Below are 26,963 nucleotides of genomic sequence, written 5' to 3'. Positions count from 1 at the left end.
GATTCATGGACTCTTTCTTGTCCTCGAAAAGTCTTGATGGTTCTTGGGGTGGGTTCAGCCGTCAGGAAGGACGGCCGCACTCTACTCGCTTCCGCATTGTCCTGCAACCCTAACTTCTTCCTGTTTCTCTTGCTCCACTGACATCATCTGTTCCCAGGTTGCTTCCCTCTGATCCTTACCTCCTGCCCTCCCTACTGCCTCCTCTACAAGCCAAATCTTGCCACAGCACACCCTTCAACACCACAGTTTGGGAGGGAGGCAAGTGGTAAGTATAAAAATCCGACTTGTGGAAGGGACTTCTTTCATAAAGAAATGCAACTTTATTATTTTCAAGTACGTACAAACTGCCTCAAACTAATGTCTTACAAGAGGTCACCAAGTAAAGGTCTTGCAGATGTTTCTTTAACAAACACAGCAGATGATAATTAGCCCATGCATTCACTATTTCTAAATGGATATTCCTAAAGTGTCCAAAAAGTATTGTTTTAGGAGACTACATGTGCCACCCCTAGCAATATCGTTTATGCTCTTAATTTGCTAAACAAATGCCATTTTATTCATTGAACAAGGTAAACCTTTGTCCATGGTCAATAAATCTCAGATTCATCAGGCCCAAATTCATATGGTTTCCCGTTTGGTTTTCTAAGCCCCAGACAATGACTCGTTATTTCGAGGTACTTCGGATAAAGTACCTTCCAGTGTATTGAAGTAACAGCGCTTGGGAGGTTGCTTGCAGGCCTGATGTTTATCTGTAGTGCTTCCTTTCTGCCTTAGGTCTTCCATTTTCCTTAGATGTCTCTCTCACACTCTTGGTTCACCTAGGTGTCTCTCTACAGGGTATTCCCAATGCCTTCTAATCTAAGCCAGGCTTAAGAGAATGGGCAGTGCTGCCAACAGAGCAGAGTGCAGGTGGGGAGGAGGTTGAGGAGGAAAAGCATCTTCCTGTAGGGACCTGAAACCACCTCCCTGTCTCAAGGGAAAGTGGGCACAGTGACCATAGTGTGAAGGGTGTTTGGCTGGGCGAAACAGCCCTTGAGAGACCAAGGCAGGACTCCTAATGCTTTCTTTCTTGTTGTCCAGAGGTTCTAACCATGTCCATGACCTAAGCTCATTCTGTGTGTCCCTGGAAGACAGGACGTTTCTGGAAACTTCTCCACCTCAATTCCAGCTCATGGCCTGGGACCTCCTTTTCCAGGGCTGGCTTGGCAGTGCCTGGGAGTGGTGCAGGTTCATCCAGGGTGGGCATGACGGGGAATGGCAGCTCCCCCTCTCAGCACCACGCAGAACTTCTGGGGACTTGGCATTCAAAAGGCCAGGGTATTACCAAGGATGCTGACAGAGAGAGCTGGAGTTTCTGTGACAACTGGGCCTTGGGGACCAGCAGACCACAAACCAAGTGTCTGTGGGGAACGCCACAGGCACTTTGAGCGTGCAGCCTCAGTGAAGCTTCCCAGATTGCTTCCTGGTCCTGCCTCTGCCTCTGTGGCCCTGGAATCTGGTCTGCTGGCGGGGTACTTTAAAGGGCAGGACTCAGAGCTGGGGCCCGGACGTCTATGTCAGAGGTCCTGTCATTGACCCCTCTCCCTTCCTGCCCATCTCCTCCACCATACCCGACCCTCCCATCTGTCCGAGCAGCTCTCCTCTAGCGTTTCCTGAACAGCCTAGGCTGGCAGGCAGGCCAGCTTCTCCAACCTGTTCCCTTTCTGGCCTCAGGTCCTAGCACTCACCAGGTGGATTCCAGGTCTGAAGGGGAAGCAGGGGTCAGAGTTGAGCAGGAAGCAAACGAGGGGTAAAGGTGGGAAGTGGGGTGAGGCTGGGGAGATAAAGGGACCTTGGTGATCGGAGACAGCTCCCCTCCCCCGCTTTAGACAGACCCCTGCCTTTCAGTGTCGATCTGTCCTAGTGGGAGGTGGGGGTGAAGGGGCGGGGACTGCGGAGGGCTGGGGTACCCCTCAGTTCCTTGGATAAGAAAGGCAGCCCGTGGAATGGAGCAGGATCTGGGGAGGGATCATGACATGTAGTGTCTAAGCTGACTGCTCCTAGTTAGGCCTCTGGGGCAATCACCCCAAGCTAAGTTACCCTCTCCCCCAACTTGGCCTGCTGAGTTGCCTCATTCTCTCGGCCTCCCTGCCAAACACACCCCAGTGTTTTCCACCCCTACCCAGTGCCATCCCGGTGACACCGCCAGGGCCCCGTCTTCTCTGTGCCTGCTCCTCCCTTCCGACCGGCTCAGTAGTAGGTCTCCTTCTCCACCCAGCCTGTTAGAGAGATGAGGGGTGGGGTTGCAGCACGAGCTTACAAAGAGGCAAGAGATACACGTCCTAGGGGCTTGGGTGGCCGAGGCCAGGTGGGACAGAAGCCTGGGGAGGGGAAAAACAGCTGTGGAAGGTGGAAGGGGAGAAGGAGACTCCAGGGAGTAGGGCCATGGGTTAGGGGGAAGGAGAGACCTGCTCTCAGTGCGGGGGCCGGTGGGCCCAGACTGGGATGGGGGTGAAAACACAAATGCCAACAGGGACTGTTCAAGTAATAAATGAGTTCCTGAAGGGCAGCTGTCCACGGCTGCTGTGCAGAAATGGGGCCTGGGGTCAACAGCACCTGTGATTTTTCAGGAGAAGTCAGAAATTCAGGTTTTATGTGAAGGCCTCTAAGTTTTAGATAGTAGGCCAATTGAAAAACAAACAAACAAAAAACACCCGCCCATACAGGGTAGCCAAACCAAACAATATCCACGGACCGTATCTGGCTTGTAGGCCATCCATTTTCGACCTCCACTAAGTGATCAAAAATGCTTGTTGGGGGGGAAAGAAAACACTTGGATGATGCCTGGGACTTGGGAGGCCTGGGCCGTAGGGCCAGTTCTGCGCTGCTCCCGTTTTGACCCTGAACGAATCAATTCACCTCTGCTCCTCTCTTTGTCTGTAAAATGTGGAGGTGGGACTAGATGGTCTCGGAGGCCCCTTCTAGTTTCCGATGTACTGTGATTCCAGGTGGAAGGTGGAGGGCCTCAGAGACCAGTTAGGTGGGACCAGAATCTGAGAGGAAGAGGTTCCGCAGAGTCCGGGCTCCAAGGCCCAGGGAGCCCAGGATGGAGGGCCCGGAGGGAAAGGCGCAACGATCTGTCCGTAATGGGGATGGAGTCCTCGTTCAGAGCCCTGGCGGGGTAGGTAGCCGGAGTGGGGGGCTGCACTTTGGAGGGTCGGGGTGAGGCACGGGAGTGCTTACCACCGGGATATCGCCGCAGGATCAGCTTCCGGACCTCATCGTAGATGAAGATAAGGAGACTGTAGGGGAAGGCGCAGAACCACCAGGTGACCCTGAAGGAAACAGGAGTGTCAGGAACATCAGAAGTTGCTTCCGAGGGTCCAGAACTTGGTTCCTAGCAGGGGGCCCTTCCGAGAGGACACTCACTTGAGCGGGTACATTCGGAGAGCCACACCCATGCCCGGGCAGTAAGACAGAAAGGCGGCCAGTGCTGTCTCCTCCAGGAGCCCAAAAATCAGAATCTTGTTCCTGGAAAGGCAAAGAAAGGAGGGTAAATAGGGTTTGAGGGGAGGGCGAGAAGGGGGGCAGAGATCTAGGGTGACCCCTGGTGGTGGAAGGGAGAGAGGCGGGAAGAAATGCCGAGGAAAGACTACCAACGATGTATTCCCATGCCTTCTTCAAACGCCCTCTGCTGCTGCTGTTGCTGCTGCTGCTAAATCGCTTCAGTCGTGTCCGACTCTGTGCGACCCCATAGACGGCAGCCCACCAGGCTCCGCAGTCCCTGGGATTCTCCAGGCAAGAACACTGGAGTGGGTTGCCATTTCCTGCTCCAATGCATGAAAGTGAAAAGCGAAAGTGAAGTCACTCAGTCGTGTCCAACTCTCAGCGACCCCATGGACTGCAGCCCACCAGGCTCCTCCATCCATGGGATTTTCCAGGCAAGAGTACCGGAGTGGGGTGCCATTGCCTTCTCCTCTTCTGATGATAAATGTAACCAAAGAAAGATTGTCTTTACTTTTTCTTCTTGCTGGTTTCACCACCGATTGTTGTCTATAACACATAGGTTCATTCATTGAAGAAATGCTTCCTATGTTGGGTGATGCACAGCCTACACAGCCCTGTGCTGGAGAAGCTTCCTTCTAGAGAATGGGGGCCTGCCCTCAGGCATCTTATAATCTTGGTAGTGCTCCAGGCACGTGGCCTTTGAAAGCGTCGTCTCCCCTTCAGTTCAGGACCCATGGATGTCTTATACCGTCTCAGTGTCTTCTGCAGCCCCTGGTAGCTGCTGGTCGTAGATATCCAATAAAGAATGGTTATGTTCTCTGCTTGCCCTGCCCTGCACAGTAAGGACTCTGCTCCTTGTCCTCTCCTCCCTGCCTCGTCCCCATGAGTGATTTTAGCTCAGTGCAATCTCCTTCTCTTGGGCTACCTTTCTTTATCTAACAGACATGTCCCCTTCTTCTCCCTAGGATCTTAAGGCTATTAAGTTCACCAGAGTTTTGGCATCTTTTTTTTTTCTTCTTCTTCTTCTTAAAGTAAGAAATTGTGACAAAACTCACGGGGATTTTGCCCATTGCTTGCAGTAGTAGAAAAGAAAGAAAATGAGGGTGAAACCTTCAGCACTGATCACCATCTAGGCTGGAATTGCAGAGGAAATCACTGAGTACCCCCCAGATTCCAGGCTCTGGGATGGGTGAGCCACCCAGTGTAACAGTTGCGGGCTCAGGCGTTCCCAGCTGGGTGACCTCAGGCATGTCAGAGGATGTATGTGAATCACTTAGCACAGTGACTGGCACCTGTAACTCAAGGCCCTGAACTTGACTCCGAGTAACTCTCTGCCCTGCAAGAATAACACCACCATCACAAGGCAAGTGCTACAAACTGGAGCCACCTGCCAAGTGGAGGAGAGCACAGAAGATCCTGTATTTAGGGCTGGCCCAAGGGTGAGGATGGGTGAGGATTAGAGTATAAGATGGAAGGAATGGAAGAAGGAAGAGAAGAGGTGTGGGGAGAAGATGAAAAGGAAGATGGAAGACCATAGTGAAGGAGATTTTAGAAGCAAATTGAAACTCATCAGAAACGGTCATAGCCCTCCTTCCTCTTCTCTCATCTATTTCCAACAATGCTACGGATATACAGCTGGGCAACTGCAGTCTGAGACTCCAACAGATCTGGGCCTGTGTGGGTGAGTGAGTGCACCCACAGCGTGCTCGGCCCGGTGGGCGGGGCTGGTGGGCGGGGCCGACGGGTGGTGGGCGGCGCTCACTTCATGCCCTGCTGGAAGACTGAGTTGCGGCGGGTCTTGCAGATGATGAGGTCAGCCCATTGCACGACCACAATGCTGGCAAAGAAGGCCGTGTGGCACGTGAACTCCACCACCTTCCGCTGTTCATAGGTCTGGGGGAGGGCAGGCAGAGAGAGGTGAGAGAGTGAGAGGAAAGAGGAGGACCAGAGTTCATTGTGCTCCGGGGCAGACGTTAAACCCTGGGCACCTATACAACCCTTGGCCTCCAATCCCACCGGCCACGACTGACCACTCCTGCCAGGCCTTCAGCCCCACCCTACGCGCATGCATCCGCACTTATGCGGCCCACTCACCCACTCCTGTCCGTAGCTATCCTCCAAGTCATTCATGGACCGGTCATCCCAGTCCAGGCGGATTCCCAGAAGCCGTGAAGGCAGAAAACCATTCTCTGCCAGGATCACAAAGTAGGTGAAGAAGCCACCCAGAGCCTGGATCATCCCTGTGGGTGGGCAAAGGACAAAGGGCAGGGCCTGGGTCAGAGCAGGTAGCAGGGTGGAGCCAGCCCCTCTGGGCCAGAGATGGACATCCCTGAGCCTTGGGGAGGTGGCCCCTGTTCTGGAATTTTGCAGGGGGATCATCCCTTTAAAAGCCAGGAAAGGCATCCTCTTGGGGTTCCCTCCTGAACCCGGGGTCTGGCCGCACCGATCTGTCCATAGGCCATGCTGATGAGCCTCTCGTTCACCAGCTTGTCCGTCTGTGGATTTCGCGGCTGCCGCTTCATAATATCACTCTCAGCTGCCTCGTAGGCCAAGGAGATGGCAGGGACCTGTGCAAGGGGGCCGTGGGTGGGGGAGGGCATTTGAAGGGGGAGGGTGGGAGCAGAGGATGACCAGCAGTGAAGAATCTTTGACACAATTCACTTAGTAAGTTCCCCAAATCCTCTCATCCTCCAGGCCTGTGCTTCTCTTCTCGGCAACCCTCCCAGCCTGCTCGGGTGCCCCTGCTGCACCTCCTCTTCCCTCTGCTGCCTATCCCTACCCACTGCATCCCCACGACTGCCTTGCCCCATGACCTCCTTCAACCCCTGGCCTCACCATGTCAGTGCCCAGGTCAATGCAGAGGATGGTCACGGTGCCCAGAGGCAGGGGGATGTTGGCGATGATGAACAGCAGGAATGGGGTGATCTCGGGGATGTTACTGGTCAGGGTGTAGGCGATGGATTTCTTCAGGTTGTCAAAGATCAGGCGGCCTGTGGGGAGGTCCTGAGGGCTTCAGGGAGGCCAGAGGGACCCTGCCCATCCCTGCCTCCTGCAAGCAAGGCTGCCCGTCTTCCCAGTAGGGGGAGATTTTGTATTGGAGCTAAACCAGAAGGTGGATGCCTGAAATCCTAGTTGAGTCTGTAATTGAGGTAAAAGGCAGGGAGCAGCTGTGCCAGCTCGGATATCCGGGGCGCCACCCCAGCCTGTGCAGTCCCTCACCCTCCTCCACGCCGGTGACGATGGAGGCAAAGTTGTCATCCAGCAGGATCATATCGGCGGCCTGCTTAGACACGTCGGAGCCGGCGATGCCCATGGCGATGCCGATGTCCGCCTTCTTCAGCGCTGGGGAGTCGTTCACCCCATCCCCCGTCACCGCCACAATGGCTCCCTGGGGAGAGGGTACAGCCAGAGCTGGGGGTGCAGCCCCTGCACGCGCCTGGCCCCGGCCCCTTCCCCAACACCCACCTGCCTCTGGCAGCCCTCCACGATGATGAGCTTCTGCTGAGGAGACGTCCGGGCAAAGACGATCTCCGTGTGGTTCTTGAGGATCTCGTCCAGCTGCTCTGACGTCATATCTTTCAGGTCAGAGCCGTGCACCACACACGCCTTGGCTTCTCTGGAGGCAGGGGCAGAGCCCACAGATTGCCTGGCGCCTGAGAGCGCCCCCTGCCCCTCCTCGCCACTGCAGGGACTCCCCCACAGCGTCAGTCCTCCTCTCCTTCTACAGCTCAGGGCCCTGCCTTTCCCACTTCTCTCTTAGAGGGGATGGTGCTCAGTCTTCCCCGTGTGGCATCATCGTGGTCATCTGCACAGTGTGCTAGGCCAGGTGCTGGTGACACGCATCTCGCTCCCATAGCAACCTGGCAGCACAGAGACCACCCTCATCTTGTAGCTGAGGAAATGGAGGCTCAGGAAAGGAAAGTGATGTCTTCAAGGTTACACAGCACAGCCTGGCCACCCGCTCAGGACCAGGGAACCACAGGTTAGGACCAGAGAGCCCAGGATGCTCGAGCGTCCTGTGGGAGAGGCTGAGTTGATGGCGAGGGGTCCTGCAGAGCCTCACCTGGGGTTGACTTGGCTAACAGGAATGTTGAGCCGGGCGGCAATGTCCTCCACTGTCTCGTTGCCTTCTGAGATGATGCCCACACCTTTGGCAATGGCCTTGGCTGTGATGGGGTGGTCACCGGTCACCATGATCACCTGGCAGGAAGAAGGAAAGAGAAAAGGAAAGCAGCATTACGTTCATTTTCTCCTTTCATTCCTTCCCCAAAGTCTTCCAACTAGATAGTGGGGCTGGAAGTGGCCCAGCCAAAATGACTGAACTGTGTGTGTTTGGGAGGGAGGGTGAGAGGGAGAGATGGCAGGTTATGTTCAGGAGATACAGAGAACGTTTGCCTAAATGCAGGAAAGCCTCTCTGATAGAGTAACGAGTTAATGAGGGTCCCCTGGAAGAGAAGCCTCTAGGGTTGTTTAGGAGTTTGGATTTCATGGGATACGAGGTTGTCAGAGTTGGAAAGACTCTTGACAGCTCCTTCATTTCACTGATGAGGAACTAGAGGCTTCGGCCATTTGTTTTAGCCCCTTTGGTTGCAGCCCCTTCATTGCTGCAAGTTCCAGGAGCCAGGACGGATGTGGCTTTCTTACTGCTCAATGTGGCGGCTGCTGGCATCCCGACCGGACTGGGCAGGGATGGGAGGGGACCTCCTCTGTCCCTCCCTCTACCTTCCAACTCATGCTCCTCTGCCTCTGCCATCCCTTCACCAGGGGGTTCCCTGCCTCAACAGCGACGACGTTCATTGCTGCTGTTGCAGGATGGATGCACTTGGATGGGGTGGGTGGTTAACATCTGAGAGGCTGGATAAGAGGCTTTTATAAGCATCAGGACATCAGAGCTGGCTTAGGACAGCATTTGCATGTGGGGGTTTTGGGGGTGAAGCCCACAGATCTGAGAAAGAAGCTTCTTCGGGCCCCACTGCCTTCTCTTCCATCCCCAAAGGCCATACGGGCCTCCCAACTGAAAGACAGAAGCATCTTTGCAGTCCTCACCTTCTTCACCCCTTGAGGGGTTTGGCGCTGTCCACCACCCTCTCCTTGAAGCCCTGTCCTCCCTTGGTAGGCATATTCCGGCTTTCCCAGAAACATCTCCCCTGGGCATCTTACAGACCCTTCCAATGTCAGGGCAAATAGAACTAGTTATCTATCCCACCACCCTCACTGAGCCTGCCCCTCTGCTCCCCACCTGAGATTCTATCCCTCTGTCCATCCAGTCCCTCTGTCTTCTGGATCTTCCTCGCCTCTCGATTTGAGTTTGCTCACCAAGTTCTCAAAACCTCTCTCAAGTGTTAACTCCTCCACCCCCTTTGTTGCTGCCCTCGTTTGGGCCGTTTCCTTGCCTGTGCACTGTGTTACCTTCTCACACTGTATCCCTGCCTCGAGGTCACTCTTCTCCAAGTGCGGCCCCTCCTCCATCTAGGTCTAGCCTCCTAGGAGCTAGCTCTGTCCTGTGATACCTGTGACTCGCAGTGGCTCGTGGGGTAAAGCCCAAGACTGGCATTTAAGCAAAGTCCTTCCAGCTGGCCCCTGCCCCGGCTCCAGTCTCCATCCCAGCCGCTCCTCGGCCACCCCCACGTGCCCTGAACAGCCCAGCCACGGCAGGGTACACACTGTTCCCTGCTCCTGCCTTCCGCTCCCTCCCTCCTTTCCAAATGCTCTTCACCCTTCGAAGACCAGATCAAATATCATGCCCTCTGTAAAACTGTCCAGTTCTCCAAGGTGGACTTAACTGCTCGCTGCTGCTCTGAGTTTCCCGGACGTGCCTTCCCAGGCCTGGCGACAGTTCTGATCATGGCAACCGGCTGCCTGGTGACAACGGGAGCATGGGCTTTCCGGATGAGCTGGCCAGGCTTCCTCTAGCCAATCTCCCTCTTAATAGCAATTTTATTTTGGGAAAGCTACCTACCGCTCTGAGTCTCAGCTTGTTTTATTTTTAAATGGGAGTAGTGATGCCTACAGACAAAAAGTGGTGGCAGGGTTCAGAAATCGCATATGTGTACATATATGCACACAAGTGCTTGAGTGTGATGGTTAAAAAATAGCATGCCTTGGTTCAAATCCCAGCTCTACCACTTACTAACTCTGAGGCCTTGGGCATGTTACTTTAAGCCTCAGTTTCCCTTCTGTAAAAAAAGGGAAAATAGTAGTGCCTACTTATAGGGTTGTAGTGAAGATCAAATGAGATCATACAGATTTGGTGCTTGGAATAGTGCCTGATGCATATTCTGGTGGTGGTTGCTGTTTAGTTGCTCAGCTGTGTTCAACTCTTTGTGACCCCATGGACTATAGCCCGCCAGGCTCTTCTGTCCATGGGTTTCTCCAGGCAAGAATACTGGAGCGGCTTGCCATTTCCTACTCCAGGGATCTTCCCAACCTAAGGTCAAACCCATGTCTCTTGAGTCACCTGCATTGGCAGGCAGATTCTTTACCACTGGCGCCAATATAAAGCCTCACAAAACAATGGGCTCTTTTTATTATTAGAGTATCTGCCCCTTAGCAGCTGCGCAAAGACCCTAGCTGTTGACATTGTTCTGTGATTAATTTCAAGGCATCTTTCCCCCAGAGGGATCATGAGCTCTGGAGGCCAGGCACTGTATCTTGTTTGTTTTTGTAACCCCAGTGCCCCCGTTCAGCCCTCAACAGACAGACTTGAGTTGAACTGATTTGGGAGTAGGTGAGATGTTGAAAAAGGAAGAGCAAACGATGGCCTCAGCACTGGCAACTGGACAGGCTAAGAGTGGTAAAGAGCTGTATCTTGGAAACAAGAAAGTAACCAAAAGGGAAGGGGCTTTTTGTTTGTTGAACACCAGCACCTTCAACAGTGCCCGGTACATACTTGGTAAACAATAAATATTTGTTGAATGAAGCACACACGTAGCACAGAAGAGGGAGTGGTTGTTGAGAAGGCCTAATCTCATCCCAAACAGCTAGAGAGAGGGAGTGGGCAGTGCCTGGGAAGGGGAAAACAACCAGATCTCCAAAACAGGGGTGCCTGACCAGCTTGAAATCAGAGTGGAAGAAGCTGTGCCCCGGAGAGAGAGAGGATGGGCATGGGAGACTGGTTATTCTGAGCAGAAGGGCCAGAGTGAGAGTCTAAGGCAGGACTGAAACTTTCCTTGCAGATGGACAACTTCTCCTCTTGGTCAGTGGGAAGGAGGCCACCAGTGGTCGGGTCTCCCCAGGGCAGCAGCCCCCACATCCCCTGGACCTTTGGTGTTTGGGAGGAGGGGCGAAGCGAGGCCGGTACCTTGATGCCTGCACTCCGGCACTTGCCCACAGCGTCGGGCACGGCAGCCCGTGGAGGGTCAATCATGGACATGAGCCCCACGAAGCAGAGCTTCTCGGTGGGAAAGTTCAGCTCATCCGTGTCGAACTTGAAGCCCCGAGGAAACTTTCCAGAGGGCAGATTCAGTTGACAGAAGCCTGAAGAGGGCAGATGGGAAGAGCGAGAGCAGGCTGGTGGTCACCTGGGTGTCCCCCGCGCCTCTCACCCCAGGGAGGCCTTCCTGAGCCCTGCTCCCTGCTGCTGTCCCCTCACCCAGGACGCGCTCCCCGAGCCCTCCCAGCTCCAGGTAGGCATTCTGGAAGGCATCTTGCATCTCCTTGTCCAGAGGGATCTCCTTGCCCTGCACCAGGATGGAGGAGCAGCGGTCCAGGATGCGCTCAGGGGCCCCCTTCATCACCAGCACGTGGCTCTGGGGGCTGTCTTCTCGCTCGTGGATGGACAGCTGGAGAGAGGACAGGCAGTTACAGAGGGGGCCAGACTTGTCTCAGAAGCTCCAGCGCCCAGCACGGGGCCTGGGAAAGAGCAGAGGATGGTAAAATTCCCTTAATAAAATACCCCCTGAGCCACTGACCACTGTCACCATAGGGAGAGGCCCTGTGTGTGCATGGGTGTTTGGACCTCATAGCCATAACCCTGTGACCTGCGGGTCACTTTCCCATAGGACATTTATCCACTCGGCAGATAGTTACTCTGATCACTTAGGACAGGCCCTGGGCTAGGGGCGAGGTGGCTCTATCATCACAGGTGACATCACGGGGGTCGTCACCATGTCCCATCACCATACTGGATTCAGGGGGCTTTAGCCATATGGCTTTTTAAATTGTATTTATTTCTTTATTGGCTGCGCTGGGTCTTCGTTGCTGCACAAGCTCTTTCTCCGGTCGCGGTGAGCAGGGTCTATTCTCTAGTTGCGGTGTGTCGGATTCTCATTGCCATGGCTTCTCGTGTGGAGCATGAGCTCTAAAGCACACGGGCTTCAGTAGTTTGCAGCTCTTGGGCTTTAGAGGGCGGGCTCAGTAGTTATGGTGCCCGGGCTTAGTTGCCTTGAGGCAAGTGGGATCTTCCCGGACCAGGGATTGAACCCGTGTCCCCTGAATTAGCAGGCAGATTTTTAACCACCGTACCACCAAGGAAGCCCCACATCTATGGTTCTGAGGCTGCTGTCCTGGCATTTAACAGAGAGGGGCAGGCTGGGGGATACCCTAAAGATATTTCCAAAGTATGATTCAACTCAATGGAATGGAAAGGTTGGGCGACTGGAGCCAGAGGATGTGAAGAGTTGAGAGGGTGGCAGCTTATAGTAAAGAAACGAAGGTTTGGGAGCTGGGGACAGGAGGTGGTTGCAACCAGACGTCTGGTCATCCATGCTGCCGGGGGATGAGGCAGGGGTGTGAGGAGGTGACGCTCGGAGGGCCTCTCTCTGCCTATGGATTCCCCCTTGACTTTGTGTGCCCCCCCCCACTCCCATCCCTTCCTCTCCCCCGACCCGGCATCCAAACCCCACCTGGTACTTATTGGTTGAGTTGAAAGGGATCTCGGCCACCTTAGGGTTTCTGTCCCTCATCTTCCTCACGGAGCCGCAGGACAGCTCAATGCACTTGAGGAGAGCTGACTCGGAGGCATCACCTGCTGTGTCCCGCTGCCAACGAGCAGAACTCAGCGTCACGGTGGAGGTCGGAGCACGCCATCCTCTGGGCAGCCGCAGGGTGTGAAAGGGGAGGCTTTGTGTCAGGAAAGGGGGTAGACTGTGGGGACCCCCACCTTACCTTAGACACAGAGATGTTTTCCTGCCCTGCCTTGAACACAGCACGGTTGCAGAGACCAGCAATCCGGGATAGGGCGGTCCACGTCGGGGATCGTTTGTCAAAAGTGGCCCCTGGGAGGAAAGGAGGGAGAAGAAGGAGGTTGGCTCCCCTTTAGGGCCCTTATCTCATCCCACCCGCCCTGCCAACCCCGGTGCTCTGAACATTCCCCCCGCCCCGCTCTGGGTAGAGCGCCCAGTCACCAGACTGATCTTCCGTGGTGTCGGCCTCATGGATCTGATTGTCGAACCACATGTGGGCGACGGTCATGCGGTTCTGGGTGAGGGTACCGGTCTTGTCGGAGCAGATGGTGGAGGTGGAGCCCAGGGTCTCCACCGCCTCCAGGTTCTTCACCAGGCAGTTCTTCCGGGCCATGCGCTTGGCCGTCAGGGTCAGGCACACCTGGTAGAGAGAGTGGGCAGTAAAAAGGGCTCCACCTGGAGCTGGAGATGACCTTGTTCTTACCCCAGACCATGGCTCTGTCCCTCCTCTCTTGATCCTACTCCACGAACATGGAGAGGGACCTAGATGTAAGTCGTGAACGTGTTCCACTTTAGACGTGTTGAGCTGAGATCATGAGTGTATATTTAGGTGAAATGTCCAGTAAGGAGTTGCAGATATTTGGTCAGAGCAGGGTGTAGGTATGTGCGAGTCATCAACATGGAACAGGCACCAGGAACTGGGAGGAGAAGAGCTCACTCGGGTGCATTAGGAGATGAACAGAGCACTGAGGCCTGACGACCAGTGAGGGGCGGGGAGGAGGAGACGCTGCAGGGAACAGGGGCGAGGAGAACCAGGGCGGCAACCTGTCGCAGCCATCCGCGAAGGTGAGAATGCTAGGAAGGTGGGCAGCAGTATCCATTTCAGCAGCAGAGTGAAGGATGGGAGCTGAGGAAAGGTCACTGGATTTGCTAGTCAGTGACTGGTGACCTTTGAGAGAGGCTTGACAGGCGGGTTGGCCAGGACGAGCTCCAGATGGCAGTGGAGAGATGACTAATATGAGGGTTGTGAGGAAAGGTGACTAGCAAGAGCTCCGGGAGAGAAACTGAGCACTAAGACACAGCCCAACCTGAGATTTTTCCTACTCAAACCCTGAGCCAGGTACTAAAGTGGACTTTTTCAGACCCACATTCCAAGCCATGTAGTAATGAGAAATCGAATGTGTGATTGTAGGGGCTGGAAGTGAAAAAACTGCAGAAGAGCTATAAGCCTCTCTTGCTCTTGAGGCACAGGAGCAGAGCCCTCCCCGGGCAGCCCCTCACCCTGACCCACTCACGGTGACAGTGGCCAGCAGGCCCTCGGGCACGTTGGCCACAATGATGCCGATAAGGAAGATGACCGCCTCCAGCCAGCTGTAGCCCAGGATGAGGGACAGCACGAAGAAGGAGACCCCCAGGAACACGGCCACCCCTGTGATCAGCTGGATGAAATGCTCAATCTCCATGGCTATGGGCGTCCGCCCGACCTCCAGGCCCGAGGCCAGAGTGGCTATACGGCCCATCACCGTCCGGTCACCCGTGGCGATCACGATGCCCCTGGCAGTGCCTGCAACACAGGAAGGGACACCAGGTCGGGTACCCTGGGGATCCTAGGAACTGAAGTCCCTTCCTGCTTCCTGGGAAAGGAAAACCAGCACAGCGTGCATGAGCCAAGGACTCCCATCCTGGAGGGTGCCTCCAGGAGACTACCTCCCTTGGCTTCCTGTCCCAGGACAGATGGCCAATCCCAAAACTCAGTGCAACAGCACGCTAGTCTCTCTTATACGTACTTGCACCTGGGGCAGAGGTGGGGGGCGAATCCTTGCAAACAAACTTAAAGTTCACATTGAGGAGATTCAGTAAATGAAAGAAAAGTATTGCCTGTGGCTATTTCAGTAAAATCAACCTCATCTCTAAGATCTTGTGTGTGCTTAGTCGTATCTGACTCTGTGACCCCATGGACTGTCACCCGCCAGGCTTCTCTGTCCATGGGATTTCCCAGGAAAGAATACTGGAGTGAGTTGCCATTTCCTTCTCTAGGGGATCTTCCTGACCCAAGGATCAAACCCACATCTCTTGCGTCTCTTGCATTGGCAGGTAGGTTCTTTACCACTGCCACCTGGGAAGCCCTAATCTCACACTTGTTTTCATTTAAAAACATAACAATATTTTTGAATACATATATTGTGTTCATAAGTAAATTCGTAAGTAAAGCACTTATGGATTCTCCCTGTTGGCCTAAGTGTTTGTTTCTCGACACTAGGTACAAATCTCTCTAGAAGAAGCTAGGCAACCACTGGCTCTTAGGTAGACATTCCAGGGGTACTCAGGGGAGGAAGTGCACTGTTGCGGAAAGAGCATGCATCGGAACCAGCCAAACCCGGGTTTGCATCCTTGTGTGAATTCCTTCCTACTCATTTTAATAATGAAATGAGACAGTGCTGTGATACACCTAACGCAGCGTCTGGCACACTGTAGGCACTTCAAAAACATTAGTTCCATTCATTTCCTCTCCTCTCTCCAAAGTCAGGTCAGGGTAATCAGTGGCATGTTTTACGAGCCATTTTTATCAATTGTGGGAAATGCAGAGCAACTTTCAGAATGTCAGGACATTAAAACTTTAAGAAACAATGTGTGGTGATATTTTTTGCTGTGAATCCAAATGCTGAAGGAAGAGAAAAGCCCAGAGAAACAGAACACACTGAAGGCGAATGAGATACAAGAAGGGAGAGGTGTGTGGGGGGTGGGGGAGGGGGATACAAGGCCTGTTTGACCCACTTTCTGAGGCTCATCGTCTAGTCAGACACTTCCTCCCACCAGCTCGAGTCAGCCCCCGACACTGCTCACAACAGTGAGGGTAGGGTTTCGGGTGGGCCTGTACTCCAGCCACTCAGCAGTGACAGCTCTGGGGCCTCTTCCTGGCCTTTGGTCATCTCTAGAAGCCAGAGCTAAGGGCCCGCCGGGCAGCCTGTGCATGGCCAACAGTTCCTTTGGTGAAGCCCAGGCCTGGAGGCAGCCTTAGGAAAGGCCCAGTGTTCACCTGGGCCGGGTGCTTTCTTACCCCTTCCCCAGTCTGGGTGCTGGTCAAGCAAGGGTCAGGAGATGAAGCAACTGGTCCTGGAACCAGGAGTGAAGGGGGCTATTAGTCAAACCAAAGACTTCTAGGAGTTGAGGCTGGTTTGGGGGATGTGTGTGTGTGTGTGTGTGTGTGTGCGCACGCACACGCGCATAGTGGTCTTGACTCATATCTGAAGGCTTGGGAACCCGCTCTGTCCTGCGGTGGACAGAACAGAGCTCTTACTGTGGGAGGTAACTATTCCATGGGCTCACACTGCCCCAGCTGATTTGCTGCCCTCTGGAGAGATTATCCCTATAACACTCAGGGTTCCAGCCCCTTTGATTCCCTTCTCCATAGCCAGGCTCCTGACAAGCAAGCATGGCCACAGCCCCCAGTCCTGCCTGGGGACCCAGGATTCAGGCTCCTCCCACAGCTGCTGCTGGAAGCAGGGGCTCCCCACCAGGCTGATCTCTCACCTTCCACACAGTTGGTAGAGAAGAAACAGATATTGCGGGTCTCCAGGGGATTCTCGTGGGTGAACTCGGGGGAGCGGGTCTGGGGTTCTGACTCGCCTGTCAGGGAGGAGTTGTCCACCTGAGAAGGAAGGCAGTGTGGGGTCATCAGATGGGCAGACACGCTCGTGCCCACACAGCTGCGTCCTGACTCCAGCCACACTCAGGCGCCCTGACACTGGAGACAGAATCACACTTGCCCTCATCACATACTTATAGTGTTACTCAGCTATTGTCCCTGCTCTGGTTTGGAATCTGGGCTCACTGACTTCTTCTGTGACCTTGGGCTGGTTACTTAACCAACAGTGCTTCTGATTTACTCTTCTTTAAGTGGGGCACGGAAGCAGAATGTCTGCGCTGCACAACTACAGGGGGCGCCACCAACTCTGTAGTCTGTGAAAACGGCACAGTCTAGGGTTGTGTGGGGCATGACTTGTGTGACCACGCGCAACCTCCCTGGGTGATTACACCATTCTGGCAGAGTTAAATTAGATAGCCTGTGTGAATGTCTATAAAGCATCTGACACATAATAATACTCAATAAATTGTTGCTATGAAGTGAATATCAAGGAAACTCAAAGAACCACCCAGGGTGCAGAGCATTCATGGCACACAGCTCTCGTATAAGACAAGGTGGGGCTGGGCAGCGTGGGGCAGGTGTTGACAGCTGGACCTGAGTCTCCCGGACTTGAAGCCCTGAGCTGGCCCCTCGCAGCCTTAGACAGCTTGCTGTTTAGGCTCAGCCAGTGGCTGTGACGCGGCGCCCTCACCTTGCAGCCGTGAGAAGAGACGATCCGGAGGTCCGCGGGTACGCGGTCTCCCCCCTTCACCTCCACCAGGTCTCCCACCACCACCTCCTCCGCGTTGATCTGCATCTTCTCTCCTTCTCGCACCACCAGGGCTTGCTGCGGGGAAGCTGTGCACATCTCTACCCCGACCTTCCTCTTGCACCGGTTTCCCCCCGCACCTCCAACCCCACCAAGGAGAAGGACACACCTGGCACCCTTAGCAACAAGATAGGCCCCAGTGTGGAGAACTGGAGGGTCTTTTCTGCCCAAGCCTCCTTCTCTGAGCACGAGGAGTTGAGAAGAGCTAAGCCAGACTCTCCCAGAAACCTTACGCCCCAGCCGACAGCCCAGCCCACAGCCATCTACCTGAGGCACCATGTTCTTGAAGGAATCCATGATCTTGGAACTCTTGGCCTCCTGGTAGTAGGAGAAGCAGCCGGTGACGATGACCACAGCTGCCAGCACCACGCCCAGGTACAGCTGGTGAGGAGAAAGGCTTTGAGGGACCTGACTTTGCCCAGCCCTGGAGGGCCAGCTGCCACTCAGGGTGAGAGTTCAGGGCCGCTTTTGTTCGTGTCTGGAAGTGAGAGTAGAGGAAGAAAGTCCTTCTCTCCCATCCCCCCTCCACCTGCTGATCCCCAGCCACCTAAGACTAGAGGGGATGGGGAAATTGTAGGGAGTTCCCAGAACGAGGACTTCTCGAGAGAGGAAAGACCTGGGGGTGCAGACAAGTCCACTAAAGTGTGAAGAACAGGGAGGGGCTGTCTCCACCATGGGTGCCTGCATTGGAGGGGCTGTTTCTAGATGTGTATAGAAGGCTTCCTGGTCGCTGAAACGGTCAAGAATCCACCTGGAGGTCAGGAGACCTAGGTTTGATCTCTGGGTCAGGAAGATCCCCTGGAGGAGGTCCCAGCCACCCACTCCAGTAGTTTTTCCTGGAGAATCCCATGGACAGAGGAGTCTGGCAGGCTACAGTCCATAGGGTCACAGAGTCAGACATGACTGAGCAATTAACACTTTCACTTTCAGAAGCCTTACCCCTTTTCAGTCCAAAGAGCTGAAGGGCTGTGGGATTGTACAAGAGGTCTTGCTCCCTGCCTCCCCCCAACCCACTGTACTGAAGATTTAGGGCTAGAGGACAGAGTCATAGGCTGGTTCAGGGGTCAGGTGTGCTGGCTTACATTGTCGTTGGACGGCTCATCCTCCATGGCAGCCTGGATGCCAAAGGCCAGGAAGCAGAGGATGGCTCCAATCCACAGCAGGATGGAGAAGCCCCCGAAAAGCTGACGACAGAACTTGACCCACTCAGGGGTGGTCGGGGGTGGGGTGAGGGCATTGGGTCCATCCCGAGCCAGAATGTCCTGGGCCCGCTGGTTGGTGAGGCCCTGGGGGAGGTGAGGAGAGGTGAGGAAGCTGAGTGTGCTCACATCCAGAACCCACCTGGCCCTCCACCATTTCCCGCCAGGAACCTCACAGGGGCATAATGTCCAGGTGGAGGGAAAACTCCCACCTGGTTGGAAGGGGTGGGGGGGGGCATCAGGAGAGGCCACATGGAGGAGGTGGCATTTGCAATGGGTGTTGGAGGTTTTGAAGGCTGAGGATATGGGCTGTGGCTCCGCCAACTCTGGTTAACCTTGGGTTGAGACATATTTTGGTCAGGGCCCCAGTAATCTCCTCTGGAGGCAGCCTGGATAAGGCTCTCTGGAAAGACATCTCACTTGGCCCCCCCCCCCGCCCCCCACCCTGCCTCATCTCTCTCTTCCTTCTGATTCCCCCCTTCACCAAGGATTCAAGCAGGTCCTACACTGTTGACCGTCAATGTCACAGAGCCTCGGTCACCACTCACCACTTTCCCCAGAAAGCTTCACCTGGCCCTGTACCCTGAGCCCGAGGCTGGCCCAGACACCCCTCTCTGGTCCCCTTGTATCCCAGGCATGATTCTGGGGCTGCACTCACCACAAGGCACTGGATGCTAGACTTTGAGCTCCTTGAAGGCAGAAGCCACTTCTTGACAATTTTTCTATCTGTCCTCTTTCTTATTCAATAAATGTGTACTGAGCGCCTACACGTCGGGCAATAGGGTCAGAGCTGGGGCTCCAGGGATGGACAAGACCCACAAGTCCCTGCCCTGTGAAGCTGATGATCTCACGAGGGGATACACGATAAACAGACATTACTGCCCGATAGTGAAAAATGTTATTCTAAAAAATAAGGTAAGGTAAAGGAAGGGGGCATAGAATTTTCAGAAAGGCAGTCAGGGGAGGCCTACATTTTTGATGAATGACTTACTACTTTTCAAAATGATGGGCTTGGTAATGTGACTGTGCCATCAACTATTGGCGTAATCGTGGGAAGTTACTCTCCCCGAGTGTCCTTGCTTTATTGAACAGGGCTCCACACCTGGCTTGTTGTAAGCATCAGGAAAGCAGGTAATCCTACCCCAGTGCTACGCGCATAGTGGGCGCCCGGTGCTCTACTGTGATAGCAGTCCTGGGTTCCCTCCCTGCTACAGCTCTGTCGGTTCCACGAGAGGAGGTGTCGCTGAGCTGCTGCCCAGAGGCCTCCGGGGCCTTGGGGTGTACGGAGCCCTGGCTTCCAGGCAGCCAGGGAAGGAGCTACAGACTAAGAAGCAGAGGGTCACTTCCTAGTTGTGGCTCTGCCGCCGACTAGTCCCTCATCTCTGGGCTTCAGTTTCCTTAGCCGTGGAGGGTTGGATTTGAATTTTAAAGCTCCGTTTTCCCTGAGGCTCTCTCAGGGAAAAGGTTCTCTCACCTCTTTGGTGCTTCCCCAGACACCCCTTCACTGACCTTGGACAGATCCACTTGGTACTTGCGGCCCAGCTCATCCAAGGACAGCTTGTGGTCATCCTGGGGAAGGGAAAGCAAGTTGCTTTGGGGAAGAAGGCTGAGCGTGTCTAGAATGCATCTGAGGGCACTCGGAGCACAGCAGGGGAGCAAGGAGCATGCGAGGCTGGGTGCAGGGATCCAGGAGTGCACGGGCTGCGGGGGCAGCTCTCCCAGCCACGGCCTGGCAGGGTAGGCTGGGGCTCACCATGGCCACCTCCTTCTTCAGCTCATCCAGCTCCTTCTCTTTCTGTTTCTTCTTGCCGCCCCCATTTTCCGCAGTGGTGGCCGCAGGCGAGTACTCACGGCCGGCCTGCAGGAGGAAGGGAGGACCTGGGGAGTCAGGGAGGCTGGAGCTTCCATTCCCACTGAAGGACTGGGAGCCCAGGCACTGCGAGTGGAGGCCAGTGGGTTCAAAGTCAGTGTCATCCCAGGGGAGGAGGAGGGTGCAGGGTGGCAGGGACCCCAGGCCCTCTGTGTGCAAACTGTTGGCAGAGTCCTGGGGCTCTATGTTTGAACTTTAGGAAAGGCCGAGGGGCTCAAGACTCAGGAGCCCACCCTTAGCTGTTTAGTAGCTGGGCTTCTGCTCAGATTTTGTTTGTCTAGAGAACCTTGCTCTTAAAGTAAAATAAACAAAAAGCTTAAAAACCACCATCCTACACTATTTGGAGCTCTGGAAGGGACTGGCTAGGGGGGGGTTCATCGAGGGGGTAGAAGCACCCTGTGGGAATGTCTTTGTCTCAACATGTGACTGCTTGACTCAGAGGGGAGAAGAGAGAGTTAGGAATCTGGGGGGTAGGAGTCTTTGGGGAGTCAGGGATCAGGGCACGGAAGTGTCTAGAGGAGGAGGGGAGCCCTAGGGTCTGGTTGGTGGAGTGTGGAAATGATGGGCAGGGCTCACAGACTGAGAAATCAGTAGCTGGAGGTTTCAGTGCCTCCAGGAAATGGGCACTCAGAGGGTCCTGTTGGGCAGGCCTGCCTGTAACGGGGTAAAAGGCGGTTCACAGGACATGAAGCCTCAGTGCACAACTTGGTGAGGAGGGGACCAGGCCCTATTTGTCTAAATAGATAAGAGATCGTCTCTGAGGATAAATCTGAAACTGAAGATGCGTGGGACTCCTAGGTCCAGACATTCCTGGGTCCTCTGGTGAAGTCAGTTGGACATTCTAACTGGAGTTTCCCAAGGTCCCCATTTCTCCCTCCTCTTACGGGTCGGTGGGCTCCTCACCGCCCCCAGGCTTCCAGGGTCTCAGAGGGGACTTTGTGGGGAGAGGGTGAGGAAGCTCTCCTTCCAAGGGGTCTTGGGCGATAGAACAGGAGGGGCTGAGGAGGGCTTGGGGTGGCGTAGCCAGTGCCTGCTCGTTCCCTCTTCCCTAGGCTCCTTTCCCCACTCCTTCAGGCTGTGGCATCCTTGTTGCCGAGGCGCTGCTCAGGTGCTGTCCCGCGCCTCTACTTACCCTGAATCCCAAGTGCCAGGCCAAGGCTTCAGGGATTAGTGTTTCTATAGAAACACTCCTCTCTTTCCCATAAAGAGAGGATACCTGGGTGGGATTTACATCAAGGGCTTTGTCCCCCCACCGCCACCCCGCTTTTTTTTCAAGATAATGCTCTAAGAAAAAAAAAAAGACCTTTTCTTTTAGAGCAGTTTTAGGTTGACAGCAAAGCTGAGCAGAAATTACAGGTTCCCATATATCTCCTGCCCCAACGTGCATGGCCTCCCCTACCATCAACACCTGGCACCGGTGGTACATTGTTACAATGGATGAACCTACATGGATATATCACTATCACTCGAAGTCCATAGTTTACATTAGGGTTCATTCTGTGGGTTTGGATGAATGTGCAGTGACATATGGGGTTCCCTGGTGGCTCAGAAGGCAAAGAATCCGCCTGCAATTCTTTACCATTGAACCTGGCATGGATCCTTGGGTTGGGAAGATCCCCTGGAGAAGGGAAAGGCTACCCATTCCAGTATTTTTGCCTGGAGAATTCTATGGACAGAGGAGCCTGGTGGGCTACAGTCTACAGGGTCACAAAGAGTTGGACACAATTGAGCGACTAACATGTTCACTATAATGACATATATCCACTATTATAGTATATAGAGTAGTTTTACTGCCCTAGAAATCCATTGTGCTCAAGGGTAATACAATTTTTTTCCCATCAAAGAGGAGCAATCCAAGGAATGTGACGGCTGCCCTGATCACAAAAGATCATGCATCTAGCACCTAGATTCCAGCACTAGAAGAGACAGAAGTCTGACCAGTGACATCAGGAGCTGGGATGGGGGCAGTGCAGTGAGAGGTGGACACCGTTATCGCCCAGATAACGCATAATGATCTATTTAGAAGGTCCGTCTAGTCAAGGCTATGGTTTTTCCTGTGGTCATGTATGGATGTGAGAGTTGGACTGTGAAGAAAGCTGAGCACCGAAGAATTGATGGTTTTGAGCTGTGGTGTTGGAGAAGACTCTTGAGAGTCCCTTGGACTGCAAGGAGATCCAACCAGTCCATTCTGAAGGAGATCAGCCCTGGGATTTCTTTGGAAGGAAAGATGCTAAAGCTGAAACTCCAGTACTGTGGCCACCTCATGCAAAGAGTTGACTCATTGGAAAAGACTCTGATGCTGGGAGGGATTGCGGGCAGGAGGAAAAGGGGACGACAGAGGATGAGATGGCTGGATGGCATCACTGACTCGATAAATGTGAGTCTGAGTGAACTCTGGGAGTTGGTGATGGACAGGGAGGCCTGGCGTGCTGTGATTCGTGGGGTCGTAAAGAGTTGGACACGACTGAGCGACTGAACTGAACTGAACTGAACTGAGCTCTCCTAGGCTGTGTTGCTCAGAATGCTCTTCTCAGCAAAGATGACCAGTAAATCTTGCATTTGTTTTCATGTGAAGCATCTACGAATCAGGGCTATTTTTGGCGTCCTGAAGGTTGTCTTCCTGGGGAGACTGAAGCAACTCAACAGAACGAGTGGGGAAGGGTTGTGAGTGATACCTCTCCTTTCCCCAGTGACTTAGGGGGACTCATTTACTTGACTGTTTTGAAAAGTCCTGGATTCACCAATCTAATTCTTTGGATCCTGTCCTTGGTGGGACAGGGCTGAGAATGATTAAAAAGCACTGAAGAGCCAAGAGGCAAGAGACGAGGCTAAACAAGCTTCTCTGTGACCCTCTGCAGCTCCTAGGGTAGGATAAGGCCTGAGCATGCACAGAGGATCAGGCTACGACTAGGGGCCAAGGAGCAGAGCCCAGAGAATTTCTGCATACTTAGATATGAAATAAAGTTGTGTGAAAATTGGAATCAAAGGTATGGCTTTAAAAATTTGCCAGCCCACACATGCATGTCTGGCATGTACAGATGGTGGCTGAACAGCAACCCCTAAGCGCCCACCCTGCTCTCTTGCAGGCAGTCACAGGGCTGGGGACACACTGCCCTGTCCCCTCTCCCATCCTGGCAGAGATCTCAGTCTCTGCAGCCAGGAGCCTGTGGAGATCTGGGGCCAGAGGACTGCTCAGGCAAGAAAGAAAGAGAGGAAGCGAGGACCACCCCCCCTTTCTCCCTCCTCCATCCACAAGTCCACAAGTCCCCCTCTCTGGACCTTGAATGCTGAAGGAGAACAGAGAGTTCTTTTTGAGAGAGCCCAGGGCCGGGACACAGTGGGGGCAGCTGGAAATCAGCCATCGCTCCCCCCACCGCTGCCCTTCGGTGGCAGCTGGAGCAGGCTCCCTCCCCACTCGGCTGTCCCTTCCCCCAACTCCCACGCTGCCCTTCGAGGCCACAGGGGGAGGCGGTAACAGTGAGCTCTTGCTCTGCAGGGAGAAGGGGGATGTGGATGGGGGTGCCTTCCCTCTTCGGGGGTCTCAAGGCTGGTTGAACTCCAAGCTCCAAGCCCTAAGGGGCCCCAGCCTCAGTCTGAACAGAACCAGACCTACTCCCTGGCTTGCTACTGGGGGTGGATGGGAGAGAATTCGTGGGCGCTGGGGGAGAAGCGCAGGCCCCTGAAGAAGTCAAGGTCAAATTGCTTCTCAAGCAGGACTTCTTGAGCTGGGTCCACCCTGTGCTAAGGCAGAGGAGAGGAGAGGTCAGAGGTCCTGCGCCTCAGCTGGGGACTCCTGCTTCCTGAGGAAACCAAAGACGTCAAGGTGCAGCTGAAAGTCCCCAGACAGTGCATCTTCCCACGGCTGTGAGCTCTTCCTCTGTGAAGCCCACACGTCAGAGACAGCTCTTCACAGACCCTCACGTGCCTTCACACGGTGACATCTATGCCTATTCACGTCTGAAGGCCTGCACGTTTGCAAAATTGTCTCCTGGGACACAAACACAGGTGCTCACCCAGGAATATCTGTATCAGCCGCAGTCTATGGAGAACGCATGAGTCACCAACACACACACACACACACACACACACACACACACACAGACACACACACCAGTTCTATTTATAGCTCCCACCCCAGCTCAGGAACCCTGGTGTCCAAGCTCAGAGTTTTCCCAGCTGCTAAACTTAGTGTGATACAATGTCCTTGCCTGACCCTCCCAGCCCCAGAGATGCCCCCACAGTTCCCGCTGGCACCGTCTTTCCTCAGCACCCTCCCAGCCCTGTCGTTCCCCAGACCCTCTCCCTCCCTGCTGTCTTTGGCCAGCATTCCACAAAAGGAAAGCCACCAGGCGCAGGACGTAAAGGGACTGGGTCCCTTTCCTCCATATGGAAATTTCATTTCCAAGAATTCAAAGCCCTGGCCCTGCCCCCCTCTGCCTTGGTGGTTGTTAATCTTCCCCTTGGCACAGAATGCCACAGGCTGGGGTGGACTGAGGGGGGTGCCGGCAGCTCTCACCGGCCTCTGGGAAAGTCCTCGAAGTGCGAAGTACGTGGCTTGGAGCTGGAGGACAATGCTGCCTGGGACGCCCAGGGGTGCTGGACAGGGGGGGCTCAGGGCACATTTGCTTTCCTCCACACACTCCTCCCAGCTGTCCTGGGAGCTCAGGGCCCCTGGAGCTGGTGTGCACAACTGCTTGGTGACTCAGGAGTGGACAGCCCCTGTGCCTCTCTCCCACCTCACCTTGGACCCCCATCCCCCAGGCTGAGACTCCCAGAGGAACAGATACCTCCAGCGGGGGCGGGGTGGGGGGGTGAAGGTGGGGAGGATTGACAGTACCACGGATCCCTGGGAGGCCCGGGGGCGCGGCGAGAGAGGAGGGATGGTGGGGATGTGATGGTGGCGGGGAGGCGCAGGGACAGACGAGGGCTGGGAGGAGGGAGCGCTGGAGGAGATGCGGGGCTGGGCTGCGGGCTGCTGCCGCGGAGGAGGAGGAGAGCGCAGTGCTCGGGTGGTGAACGCTGCGGGTCTGTACATAGAGCCATAGCTGGAAGACTCTTCCTTTCAAGTTCAAACCAGCCCTCTGCTCCTCCCTCCACATCCCATCCTGACCTCATCCTTTCCCTCCAGCCTCCCTCACATCCAGAGAGCCCTACGGCTCCCTCCAGCGTGACCCCTGCTCTTTGGAGATACTCACCCCGCGGCCCATCTTGGGGCAGAGTGGCTGAGGGACCTAGACGGGAGAGGTCGCCAGGAGGAACCCAAGCCCAGATCACCAGTCTGGGGCAGTGGCCAGAGGCCCCGGCAGACAGACCGAGACAGCGAGCAACAGGGTAGCTTTAAATAGGCCCCTCTCCCCCTCCCCCGCCTTCCCCTTCTCGGGAAAGAAACGTTTGTTGAAACAGGATCTCTGAGGACTCCTCCCCTCCCGCCCCTTAAGCAACTGGCCCGTGGAAGGTCCATTTGTCCCGCTGGGTGCTCCCCCTGGGCTCCCCTCACCCTCCGAGGCCTGGCACCACCGCCGAGAGCAGCGGCAGGGAGGCTGCGCCCTGTGGGGAACGCGCCCCTCGGGACGGGGCCGGGGGACCAGTCCTCTCGGCCTTGTAGGGACCGGAGCCCATGAGGTGCGACATCTTCCTCTCGATTTCCTGATGGGGAAACTGAGGCCCAGGGAGACTGAACAGTTTGAGCTTATGAAACAGAATCAGAACCCAGGTCTCCTGAGTCTGTAACCTCCCAGAGAAAGAAACGGAGACTGTTTCCTGCACTGTTAGGCGGTGGGATGGCCGAAGCCAGGGGAAGGTAGCGTTGGAGCCCCAGGCCGGCCCTTAGATAGGAGAGTCAGAGACAGTTTCAGGAGCAGCACGGAGTCTGCTTGCAGACAGAGGCCAGAGGGTCTCCCCAAGCCCTCCAGGTGCACCTTTCCAAAGTTTGAGCATCAAAACTCGCAGGATCTGGGAGGTGGCTGGTGGAAGGGCAGGCCGGGCCTCCTGGACAGACCAGTAGGCCTTCCAGAGAAGATCTCTCTCTGGGTTTCCTTCACCCTGGTTATAGATGGGACACATTACTCGCTTAGTCGCTAACTGAGAGCTCTGGGCTGAAGTTATGCCTGGGGTTGTTGGGTACCTGAGGAGAAGCCCATAAAGAGGCAAATGGGGAGATTCAAAGAGGGATGTGGAGGTCAGCATGCTAACAAGTACCAGACTTGTGAACTAGAAAGGAGGGCAGCTGCTTCCTTACTGGGGGGCGGGGTGGAAGGGAAAGGAAGACTAGTCTGCAGCAGGCAGGATGGCGGGGAGATACATAGGGACCTCTCTGCAGGGAAGCCTGGGAGAATCTGAGGCAGTGCCTGGGGAGGCGGGAGGGCTCTGGTAGCTGACACCAGCCAGAAACAGGGGCAGAGGAGGTGACCAAGACAGGACCCCGTGGTGTCGCTGCTCATCTGTCAAAAAAGCCAAAGAACCGGGGGCCAAAGGAAGAAAGGGAAATCAGAAGGGGCAGAGAGAGAAAACAAGTCCTGCCTTCTCGTGGAGGCTGTCAGAGGACAGGGTTCTCCTGGTGGAGGGAAGCCAGTGGGCTGGGGTCAGGTCTGAGCCCTGGCGAGTAAGCTTCAAAGGAAGTTAGGAGAGGAGGGCGGGAGTGGGGCCCTCCAGCCAGATGCCTGAGGTGTCTGCTGGCAGGACTGGTCCTTGCTGGCCCAGAGGGAACGCCCCACAGAGGGATTATCGACCTCTCCTCCAGCAAGTCCACTCTCAGGGCACAGGGTTCATGTTTGAATTCCCCAAATAACTGGCCCCCTCCGGGCCAGCGGTTGGGATTTTCCATTACAGGGAT

The 26,963-nt window shown here is 54.9% G+C and overlaps 1 protein-coding gene across 1 annotated transcript; it reads right to left on the bottom strand.

Annotated features, from left to right (window-relative positions):
- Positions 1 to 300: 300 nt before the first annotated feature.
- ATP1A2 (ATPase Na+/K+ transporting subunit alpha 2) lies at positions 301 to 25,495 on the bottom strand. The gene is made up of 23 exons (XM_069545543.1): positions 25,327 to 25,495; positions 20,015 to 20,119; positions 19,771 to 19,830; positions 18,145 to 18,348; positions 17,330 to 17,443; positions 16,946 to 17,080; positions 16,140 to 16,257; positions 13,904 to 14,172; positions 12,831 to 13,029; positions 12,592 to 12,701; positions 12,330 to 12,464; positions 11,078 to 11,267; positions 10,787 to 10,962; positions 7,550 to 7,686; positions 6,952 to 7,102; positions 6,706 to 6,874; positions 6,322 to 6,476; positions 5,930 to 6,053; positions 5,581 to 5,726; positions 5,249 to 5,379; positions 3,409 to 3,510; positions 3,223 to 3,314; positions 301 to 2,258 (listed from the first exon to the last, which is right to left on the bottom strand). The coding sequence occupies exons 1-23, from the start codon at positions 25,336 to 25,338 to the stop codon at positions 2,230 to 2,232; spliced, it is 3,063 nt and encodes a 1,020-aa protein (XP_069401644.1). The 5' UTR covers positions 25,339 to 25,495; the 3' UTR covers positions 301 to 2,229.
- Positions 25,496 to 26,963: the final 1,468 nt, after the last annotated feature.

This window comes from Ovis canadensis, chromosome 1 (assembly GCF_042477335.2).
Source record: "Ovis canadensis isolate MfBH-ARS-UI-01 breed Bighorn chromosome 1, ARS-UI_OviCan_v2, whole genome shotgun sequence".
Lineage (NCBI taxonomy): Eukaryota > Metazoa > Chordata > Mammalia > Artiodactyla > Bovidae > Ovis > Ovis canadensis.
Note: the sequence above shows the minus strand (reverse complement) of the source record. Positions and strands in the feature narration are given on the sequence as shown.

What these genes read in the sequence shown, in the direction of transcription:
- ATP1A2 (XM_069545543.1), bottom strand. An exon ending in GCCTGCTGGCCACTGTCACC is followed by an intron (nt 13,030 to 13,903) that starts GTGAGTGGGTCA and finishes TCTCTCTACCAG; the next exon opens with GTGTGCCTGACCCTGACGGC. An exon ending in GTTAGCCAAGTCAACCCCAG is followed by an intron (nt 7,103 to 7,549) that starts GTGAGGCTCTGC and finishes CCCTGCCTCCAG; the next exon opens with AGAAGCCAAGGCGTGTGTGG.